Here is a 14,422-nt window from a genome sequence, read left to right as displayed (position 1 = left end):
AACCCCTAAAGTGCTTCTAGTGTGTTTTGGACTTTTGCTAATGAGCAGACAACAAAAAACCTCAGCTCTGTACATATATTCTATCCCCTTTGGCGACTAGATGGCGCAGTGGCTAGAGCACCCAGCTACAGCTGGGAGTCAGGGAAACTCTTCTTGAGTTCAAATCCAGCCTCAGACACTCCTAGCTGTGTGACCCTGGGCAAATCACTTACTCCTGATTGCCTCAGTTTCCTTATGTGTAAAATGAGCTGAAGAAGGAAATGGTAAACTACTCCAGTCTCTCTGTCAAGAAAACTCCAAATTTTTGGAGATTCCTCACAAGGAATTGGACATGATGCAGAAGCCTCCTTGTGGGGATGGCTAGGGAATCAGCGCTTGTAATTTGGATCGCCAGAACTTACTCCTCTTACCTGAACTGTTGCCAATAATCTGATTGGACTTCCTGCTTCAGGTCCTTCTCTGCGGATCATCTGTCGAGCAAAGCTCACTTTGACCACAGGTCTCCCTGATCAGGAGCCTTCAGTCATCTCCCGTCACTTTGGGGAAAATCCCATCCCACCAGCTTGGCATTTCGAGCCCCTCAGACGCTGGCATCAGGTTTTATCCAGACTATATCCTGGTCAGACTAGCTTCTCGTCTGTTCCCTGACGTTGGCTTTTACCTTTCTTGTCCCTCTTTTGGATGTTCTTTACCCTCTCCACATTTTCTGAATTCATGTCTTCTTCCAGACACCACTCTGATGCACTCAAAATTACTGTTATTTATTCACCAAGTGCACCAGGTATTTATGAAGACCTACTATGTATCAGGCACAGCAGATAGAAATACAACGAATGAGACAATCCCCACTCGCCTGGGACTTCCACATTCTCCCTCTCCCCTTAGTAAAATATAAGTTCTTTGAGGGCAGGAGGTGTTTTTCATTTTGTTTTTGTCAGTACCTATTCTACTGCTCTGCATACAGAAGGTGATCCATAAGTGTTTATCCAATTGGATCCAATGCCTTTTGGCACAGACTGTATTATAGGCTTGCGGCATCCTGGTTGTCTGAGCTGAATGCAGACGTTCAAGGATGCAGATGTGTTCCCCTCCCTTGTTTTCCATAGTGTTACTGATGGCAACCATCCCTTCAAGGCCGTGCACTGAAAGCCCGGCTGTGCCGGTCGACAGGGCCGGCCGTAGCAGCCCCAGCCCCTGTGGAAGCGGCTGCAGCATGGGGAGGCTCACTTAGTACCATCATTTGGGGTGCGGGGACCCTCCAAATCCATTTAAACCAAGCCCCGGACGCTGAGAACCACTGCAGAAGTGACGAGGCCGAATGGAGACGTGTAGAGAAATGCAGCAGGAGGAGTTGTGCCAGTAACGGGCCCAGCGGGCTCTGAGTAGTGAAGAAACGTCTTCAGAATCACAGCCAGCTCCGAGGGGAAGGACCACCAGTGCAGTCCCTCTGCAGAGGAGGAAACGGGCTGGGGAGGAGGCCAGGAGACCGCCGTCAGCGCTTACGTAAGAGGCCTCATTGTCTGCTGGCGGCTCTGCCACGCCCAGGCCGAGGGGCCCCCTGGCATTTGCCTAGCTCTTCGTGATGATGGCGACAGCTCCTTGTGGATGCCAGGCTTGCGCTGAGCTCTTGGCAAAGCTCCCTTTTACAGATGAGAACTGACCAGATGGGGCCAAGGGGCTTGTCCAGGGTCACCCAGCCAGCACACGTGTCTGTTCCCATCTCTGGGCTGCCTTGAGCCTCCCAGCCATGCAATGGTGGGTGCTACGGTTCACATCCTTCTTTTGCAAATGCAGAACTTGAGGGTCAGAGGGCTGATGACTTCCCTCAGACCCGCACCAGGAAGGGGCAGAACCGGGTCTTCGGACTTCTTTCTGTGCCTCAGGAAGGGGAAGTGGGAACATGAGGAGGAGGGTTGCCAGGGAGACTGGGGAGAAGAGTCGGGAGAGATCGGCTGGAGTAAACAGGCCCGGGCACCCCGAGATGCCTGCTCAGATCACTGACCTATAACACAGGTGGCTCTTTGGGCTGCTCTGGTGCCCCAGGAATGGCCCATCCCCCGTCAGGCGGGACTGACTTAGCACTGGGAACTCTGGAGAGTGGCCAGAGCGGCTCACCAGGAGCGGACCAGACCAGTTATTTGCCGAGCAGGCCCCTGCCTGGCGCAGGCAATCGCAACAAAGGGCACGGCTCCTCTTTCTCCCTCGGTACAGAAGGAAGCCTGAGTCATTCTTTTCTGTTTTCAGCTTCAGGGGAACAAAAGCATTTTTTCTGAGTGGTCTGGTGGAGGCTGGCCTGGCCCTCCATTTAGAAATTGCATCACATGTGTCCTTGCCAGGAATAGCATTGAAGGGACGCCGTGAAAACAGGCCCCTTTGGTCCCCCAGCCCCCGTTCGTCCCGGTCCTTCAGATACGCTTATTCACTGGGTGGAATGCTGCGGAGGAGAATGACCCGAGACTGAGTCAGCCTGGCCTGTCTTAGGGCGCCCGACCCGGCGAAGGACTTCTGTATCTGCGGCTCTGTCGAGTGGTCGACACCCTCCAGTGACGGGGGGCTCTCTCCTCCTCAGACAGCCTTTCTGTTTGGGAGGGCTCATTAGTAAGGTTCATTGCAACAAACGATGCCAATTTTAAAACTCCCCAGAAGAACATTTCTGTATGTAAAGTAGAACAGAAGAGAAGGTTATAAGAAAATCAACTCTGTTATATAGTTTGTTTTTGAATAATCCAGAACTCAGCAGGCTCTTTTCCAAGCTGTCTTGCTTGTCTGTTTCTTTTAAAATTCTTGTTTTTATGCGTGCGTTTTTATAAAAAGTGTCATTGGCTCTCCTGTTTGCTCATACTGCTGGTATAGATTACTGTTAGTAGTGCTTCCTAACGATGAGAGCCATCCCCAAGTGGAATTCGCTTCCCCGGCAGGAATCCCAGACCGAAGGGGAGCCTCCATTTCTGAGTGTTCCAGCTGGCCGATGGGCTAGAGTTAGTTCTGCTCTGCCACAGACCCAAACCCAGGCCAGAAATGTGCAGGCCTCAGACCAAGGAGCCCTGGAGCACCAGCAGCCTGCAGGTCGCCAGTGTGAGCTGCCCCTGACTCCGCGGCATTGAGACCAGCCCAGAAGTGCCATGGAGCCCAGGATGAGAACTGCCTTAAAACAAGACTTTATGGGCAGATTACCTTATTTATTTTTATTTATTTTTAATTCATTTATAATTTATTATTAATATATATATTAGAAATACAATGCGTAATAATTTTATGCAAGTAGTTCTTGGAAAAGTTTAAAAATCCAGTAATAAAAAATTGGAAAATTATGATTTTTCGCAATAGTTAAGAGTTTTCTATGGAGAGGAAGTGTAGGGTAGCGGGTGGAAGTACTGGCCTTGGGCGCCCCCAGTTTGTCTTTAGCACCTGCTTTGGGGGTAGCTAGGTAGTGTGATGCAATAGCTCCAGAGACTTAAAGGATCTGAGTTCCGCTTCATCATCCTCAGACACTAACTGTTACCCTGCACAAGTCACTTAATCCTGATTGCCTCAAAAAAAAAATTTTTTTTTTCACTGACAGATTCTGGGCAAGTTCCAGGTCAGTGGGACCAAACTCAGGAATGGGTATAGATGTGAGGGTCCCTGGGGCCACAGTGACCAAGAGAACCACATGTTACTATCTGTTTCTCTTGTTAAATGTTTCTCAGTTGCCTTTTTATCTGGTTTGGGCTGCCGGCGTGGGCCGTGTACTGTGGATCCAACCTTTCCTCTCCGTTCTCGTCACACACCAGCTGAGGTCAGCCTGCCCTCGCGCCCCGCCCCCCCGGTATCGTTTTGGATTTCGGGATTTCTGAAGTGGTTCCTAAAATCTGGGGTTCTCTGGTTTGGACCCCAATTAATGAGCTCTGACAAAGACTTAGGGTTTTTGGGTTTTTTTTTGAAAAGCAAATTGCAAGGCATACATTTTCAGTAGAATTATCTGCGTACTTATTTTTGGAACGTTAATTTGGATCAGTCAAACTGGCTGAATATCTTAGACAAGTTAATTTTTATCTGTAAAGTACCGTACTGTACCGTTTTCTGTTCAGATAATTAAAGTTCACAAAAATGGAGAGCTTCGAGAACAGCCGCTTAATGGCTTTCTCTAAAAATAACCCATTCACTGTAGATAGGTAGCATTTTAATAGTTGGAAAATGTATGCAAGGGATGGCATTTGGATATTTCAAGATGGCAGCTGCTGAACTTAGACCAGCTTTTAACAGCAGCTTTTCACTGACCATCTACTGTGAGCACGACAGTCACGACAGCCACTAAACTCCAGATGAGTCGCGTTGTCCTTCCCCACGGCCAGCTCGACAGGCTTGCTTGCAGGATGCCACCGTCACACACAGTGCATTGGGAATTGCCCCCAGACTCCGAGTCCGTCCCCACGCTGCCCGGGGGAGGAGACTCTTGATGTTGTCTTCCCAGTGTCAGCCGTCTGGAGGGCCTGGCTCTCTCCCTGGGTAAGGGCCTCCTGGTGATCTCTAAGGATTCCGTCTTGTGGCGGCTAGTGGTAGCCAGGGCCATGTGGTGCCCACCCTCGGGCAGCTTAGAATCGAGTGGAGGGAGGACGGAGCCCGCCTGGGAAAGGGCAGCGCCCCTGTCATCTGGCCTGGCTCTTCATCCTTTCGAAGACAGTTCTAATGTCATTGCTGGAAGCGGTCAGAAGGCCTTGGGCCGCACTGGCTCACGTTGCCAGCCCCACTTTCCAGCGAGGCAGTGATTGTTGTGCATCCTGTCAGACGCTATGGCTCCATTTGGAGAGGTTTGCCATTTTCTTCTCCGGTTCATTTTACAAGTGAGGAATACTCAGGCAGAGAGGTAAGGGATGTGTTCAGCGCCACACAGCTGCATCTTGATGCCAGATTTGAGCCTCCCTGACTCCGGTGCTCTGTGTCCCTACTTCCTGCCCAGGTGATTTTGGTTTTGGGCCTTCTGGAGGGAACAGTCCTAGATCTGAATTTGAGCTTTGTGTTTGACTCCAATAGCCCCCGGAGTCCAGGTTGACCACAGTACTCCACCGAGTGTCAGGCAAAGCGGGCCTGCTGGCACCTTAGATAATTGCAGTTGTGCTAGACCAGCTCTGTGGAGGGTAGAGGTCAGTCCTGCCCCCTACAAAGGGTTATAGGTAAAGGTCACCTTTTATTCTAGCAAATAGACTTGGGCCATTAGAACACAGTTTTCTAGGACTTCTTTTTTTTTTAAGTTTTCTATTTTCAGAACATATGTATAGATAATTTTCAACACTCACCCCTGCAAAACCTTGTGTTCCAAATTTTTTCCCTCCTTTTCCCCATCCCCTCCCCTAGAGAACAAATAATCTAAAATATGTTAAATATGTGCATTCTTCAGCACATATTTCCACAAATGTTCCACAAAGAAGAAAAATCAGATCAAATAGGAAAAAAACGAGAAAGAAAACAAAATGCAAACAAACAACAAAAGGAGTGAACATGCTATGTTGTGATCCATACTCAGTCTGACTTCATTTTGTTGAAAATGAATTTGCTTTTGTTCTTTTTATCAGGAGTCACCATTAGAATTGGAAAGTATAGAACTAATACGGACTAAGAAAAGGAGACATGATTGTGGGGACTCTGGGCACCCTTCTATTCTAATGGGAACAAAAAGTACTTCAAGAGGAAACTGAAAGGCGGTGGCAGACCGAAAGAGCACTTTATTATAATAAAATAGAAAAAGATTTAAAATTCTACGCAAAGCCTTTCACCGTAGTCAAGATTTGTCTCCCTGTAAATATGTTTATTTCATCAAATATACAATATTGACAATTTTTTAACAATTTGAGTTCCAAATTCTCTCCCTCCCACCTCTGCACCTGCCTTGAAAAGGCAAGCAATTTGATTTGCAAGTGATGCCATGCAAAAAAGAAGAATGGTGTTATGGTAAACATAGGGAAAAGAGACTTTAGCTCCAGAAAGCAAGGACCTGATGACTTCTTTGATGACCACAGCTAGTTCCTGACACACAAGTGCCCAAGGAGTCACTGCCCTTTTGTTGCCGAGTGTTGCCCCCTTGGCTTCCTTGGGAATCATTCCCCTCGTAGACACTGTGGTGAGGCACTTGGCAGTTAACCGGTGAGGGTCCGTTTGTGGCCGTGGTGTGGGGACAGCCCCTAGGGAACTTAGGGCCTAGAAATTCAAGTGCTTCGAGGCCTCCCCGGCCAGAGCGCTTTGTTGTGTCACTCCAACAAGGGCCCCTCGGATAGCGATTTCTTGTCAAAAGAGTGTGATGTGTCGGGGAAGAAATGCTCTCTCCTCTGGCCTCCTGGGGATTTTCTGGTTGATCACGCTGCTTATGATTGCAGAACTGTCACCGTCTCAGTCACGCCCTCCTGTCATCACAACATTGGTCCTTCATTTTGAGAAATTCTCCTGCCTGTTGGGGGTTTATTGTGGTCTTAGATTGTGTGGAAATTTGAGAGGAATAGATTCAGATTGAATTTCACTTTTTTCCAAAGCACTGTACCTAGTAATTTGTGTTTTTTAGTAAATTCCTCACAAGAACCCTGTAAGATAGTGGGCAGTACTGCTGTTCCCATTTTATCGGTGGAAAAAATGAGCTCTGACAGGAAAAGATGGCCATAGCTCCAGAGCTGTGAGTCTTCATGTCTTGGTTTCCTGCCTTTCCCTTCACTCTGCTGTGGTCAGACTTGACCTCTGTGCCCTGTGCATCCTCCACACAGCTGCCCAAGTACAGTGCCCGCATCTGTCTCTGCTCAGTCAACTGCAAGACGCAGTGTGGCTCTGGGGCCCTACAGGCCATTCCAGACCCGACGCAGAGAGAACCCTCTGCCTTGTCTCCCCCCCCAAGGGACAGCCAAGGCTTGCACACTGGCTGGTGTCAGAGTTAGCCCAGATGCCAGCCTTGGGACCCTGGGCAAGGGACTCATACCTTTCTCAGCCTGATCTTATTATTATTTTTTTAATTAAAGCTTTTTATTTTCAAAACATGCATGGATAATTTTTTAGCATTGACCCTGCAAAACCTTGTGTCCTGATTTCCCTTCCCCTTCCCTCCCTTCCAGTATATGTTAAACATAGTAGAAATATATGTTAATTCCAATATATATATATATATATATATATATATATACACATATTTATACAATTTTCTTGCTGCACAAGAAAAATCAAATAAAACCAATAAAAAAGTGAGAAAGAAAACAAAATGCAAGCGAACCACAGCAAAAAGAGTGAAAACCCTACGCTGTGATCCACCCTCAGTTCCCACAGTCCTCTCTGTGGTGTAGATGGGCTCTTCATCACAAGGTCATTGAAACTTCAGCCTGATGTTCTTTGTGTAAATTGGACGTAACAGTAGCCCTTACCTCACAGGGTTGTTACAGAGCCGTGTAAAATCCCACCGGCAGAGCCCTTTGCAGACCCTAACTCTGCATAAATGCTCCTGATCATTGTGATCAGGGAGGGGGGGACTTAGAACCTCCTGAATCACATCTCCCTGGAACTTTGAATTCTTCCTTTTCAAGTGACCCCAAGTCAGTCAAGAATTTCAGGTTTTGATGGCTTTGGGGGGGCCCCCCCCCATTAGAATTCCTTCCTGAACTGGAGCACTTTCTCTTCAGGTATCCTCAGGAAACCAGCTAGCGTGGGGGTGGGCTTCCTTCCCAGGCAGCCCTTTCTGCTGCTGGGCAGCCGTCCAGTTGTTAGAAAGTTCAGCCTTTGGTCAGCCTGAAATCTGCCTCTACAACTTCCACCCGTTGGGGACCGAGCAGTCGGCCACCACCCAGCACTTGTGTCTTTTCTCAAGGAGTGTCGGTGAAGTTTGTCCTCAAGCCCGATGCTCTGCTAGATTCTGAGGAGGCAAAGAAAAAGCAGCAAGAGCCCTGCCTTCCAGGAGCTGACATTGTGACGGGCCGGCACTGTCGCACAGCACGGAGGGCTGAGGGGTTAGCAGCTGACCTTGGGCGTGGCCTCCCACTCAGTGGGTGCAGAGTGGTAGGGAAGCCTTCCTGGCAGGGAGGACAACTCACAGGTGAGGATGTGGTGAGCCAGCTGGACCGGGCCACGGAGGGCCCAGCTGGAGGCTGCTGAGAATTTCGGAGGCCAAACTGGGAGCCATTGGAGCTTCTTGGCTGCGGGAGGGTGGGGCCACGGACCTGGAGAATGGAGTTGAGGTGGGGGTACCAGCCAGCCACAGCCCACCCACGAAGGCCAGTTGGGGGCACTGTTGCAGGAGACAAGGGGGCATCTTGGAGAGATGCTGCAGAGGGCACCGGCTTGGCTGTGAGGGGTCAAGGGTTGCCCCAAGGCTGCCCTCCAGGTGTCAGTCCTCCAGAACCTTCTCCATCCCTTCAATTGTCTCTTTTGCTTCTAAAGGAGCCTCCCTGGATGCCCGGCTGCTGTTCTGATACTCGAGGACATTGGCATCTCGCCAACTCCTCCATTACTCATTCCTTTATCCCGCAGATACAGGCCTTCCTGAGCCCTTTTGGACAGGTCTTGTGCAGTAGCCCCCCCTTTAAAGCCATCTGCAGAAGGGCCGGGGTGCTGAGGGGAGGGAGCAAGGCCTCTGGGTGGGGCGGCTCTGTTTCCCCTTGGCAGAAGCTCAAACACACTCCTGCCTCTCCCCTGCATGGTCTGGGCCAGCTCCCTTCTCCTCTGAACCTCTTTCCTCGTTCTAAGATGGAGTCTGGCCCAGTATTCACCATGACGACAGTAGAAAGAACAAGCGAATGAAACCCCGGGCGGTGTGCTTGGGAAGCTGCTGGATCCAGCTTCTCCCCATTTGACAGGAGACTGAGATGTAGAGAAGGCTTCACTCACCTGGCCGTAACTGGGGGAGGGTCAGAGCCAAGATTTGAATCAAGGACTCCCCCCGAATGGAGGAGGCTTTGGCCTTCGGGAGGGTGGAATCTAGTGAGATTCCCTTCCACAGAGAACACAAGTGTGTATGGAGGGAGAGGCTGAGTTATAGCTGACTCTTTGGAGGCCATTTGGAAGTTTCTTGGCAAAGCTACTGGAGCGGTTTTCTACTTCCTTCTCCAGCTCATTTTACAGATGAGAACACTGAGGTTTGATAGCGTCACACTCCGTGTCTGAGAGATGAGTGTTCCTGACTCCAGCCCTGATACGCAAATGTGGGAATAAACCCGACTGCTTCAGAAGGCTTCTTTGTCGGGGTTGTTCCTTCCCTCGGCGCCTTTGTACGTGGTCCTGGGGGAGGGCCCAACGTCAGCCAGTGAGCTTGTTGGTACAGCCAGGCTGCTACCTGGATGGGCTGATGGATGCCTGACCTGGTGAAGTTGTGGCCCATGGGAGGGTTCAGGGCTGAAGGAATTTGAGAGAGGAGGAAATGCTGCAATAAGAACAGCCCCAGGAAAGAGAGTGTCCATAACAGGTTGCAGGCGAGCTCAGTCAGACTCTCCAGCTAGAGTCATGAGCAGGTCACGCCCTTATGCTCCCATCCTGGTCTTCCATCTCGGGCAGAGGGAAGGCCGCTGGATCGCTCCCTGGGCTGGAACAGGGCTCCTTTTGTCCTACGCCTAAGCCTCTGGTCCCATTGCTGCGGTTCAGATCTTCTTGGGGCATCATGGTGGCCAAGCTCTGGCTCGCCACTGTGCTTCCTCTTCATCCTCCTCACTTTACCTCCAAATGATTTTTTTCTTGTTAAGTTTCCAATGTTGTTGCCTTGAGAATGAACCAATGCAAAGACCGAAAAATTAGACCCGATCCCTTGAGCATCCAGTTGTGATGATTCCTTTTGTGTTGGATTCTTAATCAGTTGCAGGGGACCGAGTCTTTTCATCGTCAGCATCCTCCCCGATAAAACTGCCTCCCTCTGGCATCTCCCAGAGGGGCGAAGGGGTCTCCAGGGCAGGAAGCCGGCTTAGTCCGGACTCCTTCGCCCCATTGCCCCTTTGCACCGTGCCTTCAGGCTTCCCCCGGCTGCTGTCTGATATGCCCCCAGCTCTGCCATTTGCAGACCCTCACTTTATCCAGACACCCCCATTAATGTGGTCCCGCATCTCTCCTTTTTGTGGCAGTCTTGACTTCTTTCCTCTCCCTCTCTTCTTATGTCTCTGCAGTCTGGCTTCTCGTTCTTCATCCTTTTCCAGACACCACTATCTCTGAAATCGCCAAAGATCCAGGGGCCTTTTCTTTGACCCCTTCCTGCCTTTTCTCTCTCAGCTCTTAGGACATCACCCTCTTTTTTGCTGGATCTTCACTCTGGCCACATCTGCCACCTGTGGGGGTCCGAACAGCCTCCTCCTGGATCTCTTGTGTTTCTTATCTCTCCCTTCTTCAGTTCATTGTCCATCTCGTCCGTAGATTGCCGTCTCCTGGAGGAGCTTCAGGCTCTCTTGTGGCCCTAGCATAAATACCAATTACTTTCATTGATCTTTCCAGACTGAAGTCCCGTGAGTTCCCTTTGTGCATCTTGTGTCTATCCCTCCTCGGTCAGGAAATGAGTGCTGCTCCCAGTCATCGGCCCTCTGGAGATAGGGTTGGTCTGACTTCTTAAGGCTTTCAGAAGTGTTCACTCTTACAGTGTGGTGGTTCTCCTGGATGCAAATCAGATCTGCAGATGAGGCAGAGGTAGCTGGGAGATGATGGTCAAGCTGCAAAGCGATTTCAATTAAGGAGGCCGACAGAAAGCCCTGTGCTTGGGATAGGGTGAGTGTACTTGGCAGAGTTGTTGAGCCTCAAAAAAAGACGATGGGGACAAAAAGGAAATGTGCCAGTGACCTGGAGAAGGCTTAGATGTGCTTTTCTTGGCCTGAGGGATCAGTTAGGGCCAGTGAGTGGTTTCCAGAGGCAAATGTAGAAGCTGCCAACAATCCGATGGGACTTACTCTGGGGGCCCATGATGGCGCGCACAGTAGGCTCTTGATAAATGCTTATGAGTTAAGTTTTCAAGTAAGTTACATGACCGCTTGGTTAATCCATTAGAGAAGATCTTGGTCCTTGATGGGATATTGAGATTCTGAATCTGCTTTATGGGGAGGCTCCCCTTCTGTGGCCTAGGAGGAAGAAAGCCTTAGAACTTGCCTGTAGACTTGCTGTGACCTTATTGTGGATTGGGATACCATGACAATATATGTTACCTTCTGGTTTGGCTATTTTCTTATGGATCCCAAAATTAATCTGATGGGAATTTATTCGAACAAGATCCAGCCTGTGATAAACCCCATAATGTTGTGGGCAAAATCAATCCAGGAAAAGCTAGACTGGAATCCAGCTTCCCACATTTGCTAGCTGTGTGACCGCGGGCTCTCAGCCTGTTTCTCTCATCTCTGCAGAGAACCTTCTTTTTTCAAACCCTATGTCACGAATTTTGGATGTTAATCTTAAATTCGGTGTTGCATTTTGCAAAGTCTAAAAAAATTTATTAATAAAAAAGAAAAGTTATTTATAATCATATATGGAGATAGATGATAGTGAAAAACCACTGAAATGAAAAGCAATAAAATGCATTTGGGGCGGGATGGTGGGAAGGAGGCAGATTTATTCTGCTGGGGAGCTAAGAATTAGAATAAGCTTTTAGAAGCGAAGTGATGCTTCACGGCGAGATCTTCAGGGTTGTTTTCACCTTTGTCTCTGGATACGGCTTTTGGATTGTGTTATTAAAGGCAACAAATGCGTGCTTGTGTAGATATTCACAATTTCCCAGCTGTCTAACCCTAGTCATCTGAGCTTCAGTTTCTGTCTGAAGTGAAGGAGCCTTGCATTTTTCAGCCGTTATGTAAGAGGAGATAATGTTGAGTGTTGGAGGACGCCATCCTCTCATCCTGTGGAAGGAGCTGAGTTTGGTGCTTGACTCTAGATCTGCAATCTGTGCTTGGAGATAGGACCCTTTCCAGAGCATGGCTGCAGTTACACGAGCCTCTCGCTCTAAAACTTTTGCAAGCTCCCCATTGCCCATACTCCTAATCCTGGCCTTCAAGTCCTTCCATAACAACATCTGTTTTCTCCTATTGCTTTCCCAGGATTCCTCAGCGGCCTGCTCGTCTCCATGTGTTATAAGCCTGATTTCTCCGAAATTGCCCCCTGCTGGAAATGATTTCTCCATCTTGGGATTTTTCATAGCACGTCATTGTTTGGATCTCTTCTCATCATTTATTCGCCTAATTAATTGTGTGCATAGCCGTGTCTTTTCCTCTCCACCAGACCGTCAGGTCTCAGAAGAGTGGGATAATATGTTATTTTCCCTTATAGAAAATGAGGGAAAAATAAGAAAAAAAAATTTCCCTCATAGATTCCAAGTGCACACACTCTTAGACCCTGAATAAGTTATTGAATTGAATCGACCTAGTCAGATACAAGCAAAACCTTTTGCGCCAAGAACAGAAGTGATGTTTTGCCTGGGAATTTGTTGTGAATTTATGTTTTCTGGGGCGGCTGGGGGGGCTGAAAAATCACAGGGCGAACATAGTAAATCTTGGTGCTGCTTTGGGATGGGTATCTAAAGATGAATGCTTCTTCCGGGTCTTTCCTTTGCAGATCTGCTCTGTTGTCCTCCCTGCGGATTCCCCGAACTCTGCCTTCTGGGAAGGCAGCGGTACCTGGGGTGGGGCCTGGGCTTTCCAGGTTACTTTTGGCTGCTCCTGGTTTGGGCGAGAGAGAAAGCGTGGTGGGCACAGAGTAGAAGGTGCTTTTTTGATGTGGACTTGACAATCTGTTTCAGCAGGAGAGACACTGCTCTGCTGTGTCTGGGCTTTGTTTTGACCACTTCAGACCATCTTCTGTGATGACTGATCCCTAGTCTCGGGCATAACATTTAAGAAATGGCTGTAATGGACTTCTTGTGGGAGAAAAATGGGGTTTTTAAAGAGGCGCTGTGCTGCAGGTGAGCTTAATTCTCTCCTGGCAAAGCGGGCCCCTTCCACTTGGAGAAAGCCGCTTCTGTCCCCGAGGGCGAGCTGGCAGGCCAGCCAAGATGCTGGCGTCAAGCCGGAAGCCACGACGCTCCTCCCAAGCCTGCCATTGGTCCTCTGGGTGGTTTCTGCTCCAGGCCACCCTCCAGTCATCCTTCAGATTAATCAGACTCCAACATAAGTCCAACCATGTCATCTTTGTAAACCTGAGTGGCTCCTTTGCTGCCTCCAGTAGCAAATACAAAGCCCTCTGATTGGCTTTTAAAGCTCCGTATAATTTACCCCCTCCAGGAAGGAGGTACGTCCAGTCATCTTATATTCCCCCCTCCCCGCCATGGGCCCATGGACTTCTGGCTGCTTCTCTCTGGGAGTTTGCGCTTGTGCCTCCCCGGCCTTCTTGGCTCTCTTCAAGTCCCAGCCCCGTCTTGCCTTCCTCGGGAAGCCTTCCTTGCTTCCCCTTCTCTCCTGTGGTTGGTGGGCACTTTCCTGTCTGCACATTGGCTCCTGGTAGAGGTCAAGGTTAAAGCCTGTACTTAGACATTCTTTATATGGCGACTAGCCCACGGTAGGCGCTTAATACTTATATACTAACGTTACCTCTGTGTTCCTCAGGTTCGTACCCACAAAAAGTAAATTAGAATAATCTGTAAGACCAGCCTGTGATTCTGGCATCGTGGGGGTTTTTGAAGTGTCATTTCATATTAGGACTAATTGATGGTAGCAGCATGTATAGGGGTAGAAGGGCGAACATAGCGCCATGTTTGAGGTCTTGACTTTGGTACCCGCTATGGGACCTGGTACTGTTCTGGTGGATCCTTTACCACTTGCCGAGAATGGTTCAATGAGCACTTGTTACTGGCCCAGCGGTCAGTGACCCTGAGAAGTTTCTGTTGCTCCTGGGGCCAGGGGCCCCGCTAGCTCCGGGAGGCTGGGGTTCTGTGTCACCGAAGCTGGCTTGGGGGGGGAGACACCCCGAGTTGGTCATGTCACAGCCGCCGTGACCTGGCTGTCCTGGGTGGGCCCGTGGGGCGTCTCTGCCAGAGATTCTCACGCCCCTTCTCTGTCTCTTCCAGTTCCGCGTATGACAATGTCAACAAGGTCCGAGTGGCCATCAAGAAAATCAGCCCCTTTGAGCACCAGACCTACTGCCAGCGGACACTGCGCGAGATCAAGATCTTGCTGCGCTTCCGCCACGAGAACATCATCGGCATCAACGACATCATCCGGGCCCCGGCCATTGAGCAGATGAAAGATGTGTATCCTTTGTGGGAAGTCTGGAGCACAAGTGGGGGGTCTGCTCTGGGGGGGGGGGGTCACAGACGGCAGGGGTTTCAAGTCCTCCCTCTCTAGCTAGGGGTAAAGTGCAGCTTGTCCAGAGTCTGGGGCTCAGTGAGGAGTCAGAGGAACTGGCCCTCTGACCCCAGCCTTGCCCTCCGACCCCATTCATGCATTCTGTCCATCTTTGTTTCCTCCACATTTGCCTGAGCCTTCCCACATCCCTCTGGATTCTTCCTATTCCCCTTTCTTACAGGGCAGAGAAC

At 49.6% G+C, this 14,422-nt stretch overlaps 1 protein-coding gene across 1 annotated transcript in view; it reads left to right on the top strand.

The window, feature by feature from the left end:
* Positions 1–14,422, top strand: part of MAPK1 (mitogen-activated protein kinase 1) — a 53,364-nt gene that overhangs the window by 23,853 nt on the left and 15,089 nt on the right. The window contains exon 2 of the mRNA XM_074292113.1: positions 13,955–14,137. Within this exon, the coding sequence (XP_074148214.1) occupies positions 13,955–14,137 (183 nt within the window). The remainder of the gene's footprint in view (positions 1–13,954; positions 14,138–14,422) is intronic.

This window comes from Sminthopsis crassicaudata, chromosome 1 (assembly GCF_048593235.1).
Source record: "Sminthopsis crassicaudata isolate SCR6 chromosome 1, ASM4859323v1, whole genome shotgun sequence".
Lineage (NCBI taxonomy): Eukaryota > Metazoa > Chordata > Mammalia > Dasyuromorphia > Dasyuridae > Sminthopsis > Sminthopsis crassicaudata.
Note: the sequence above shows the minus strand (reverse complement) of the source record. Positions and strands in the feature narration are given on the sequence as shown.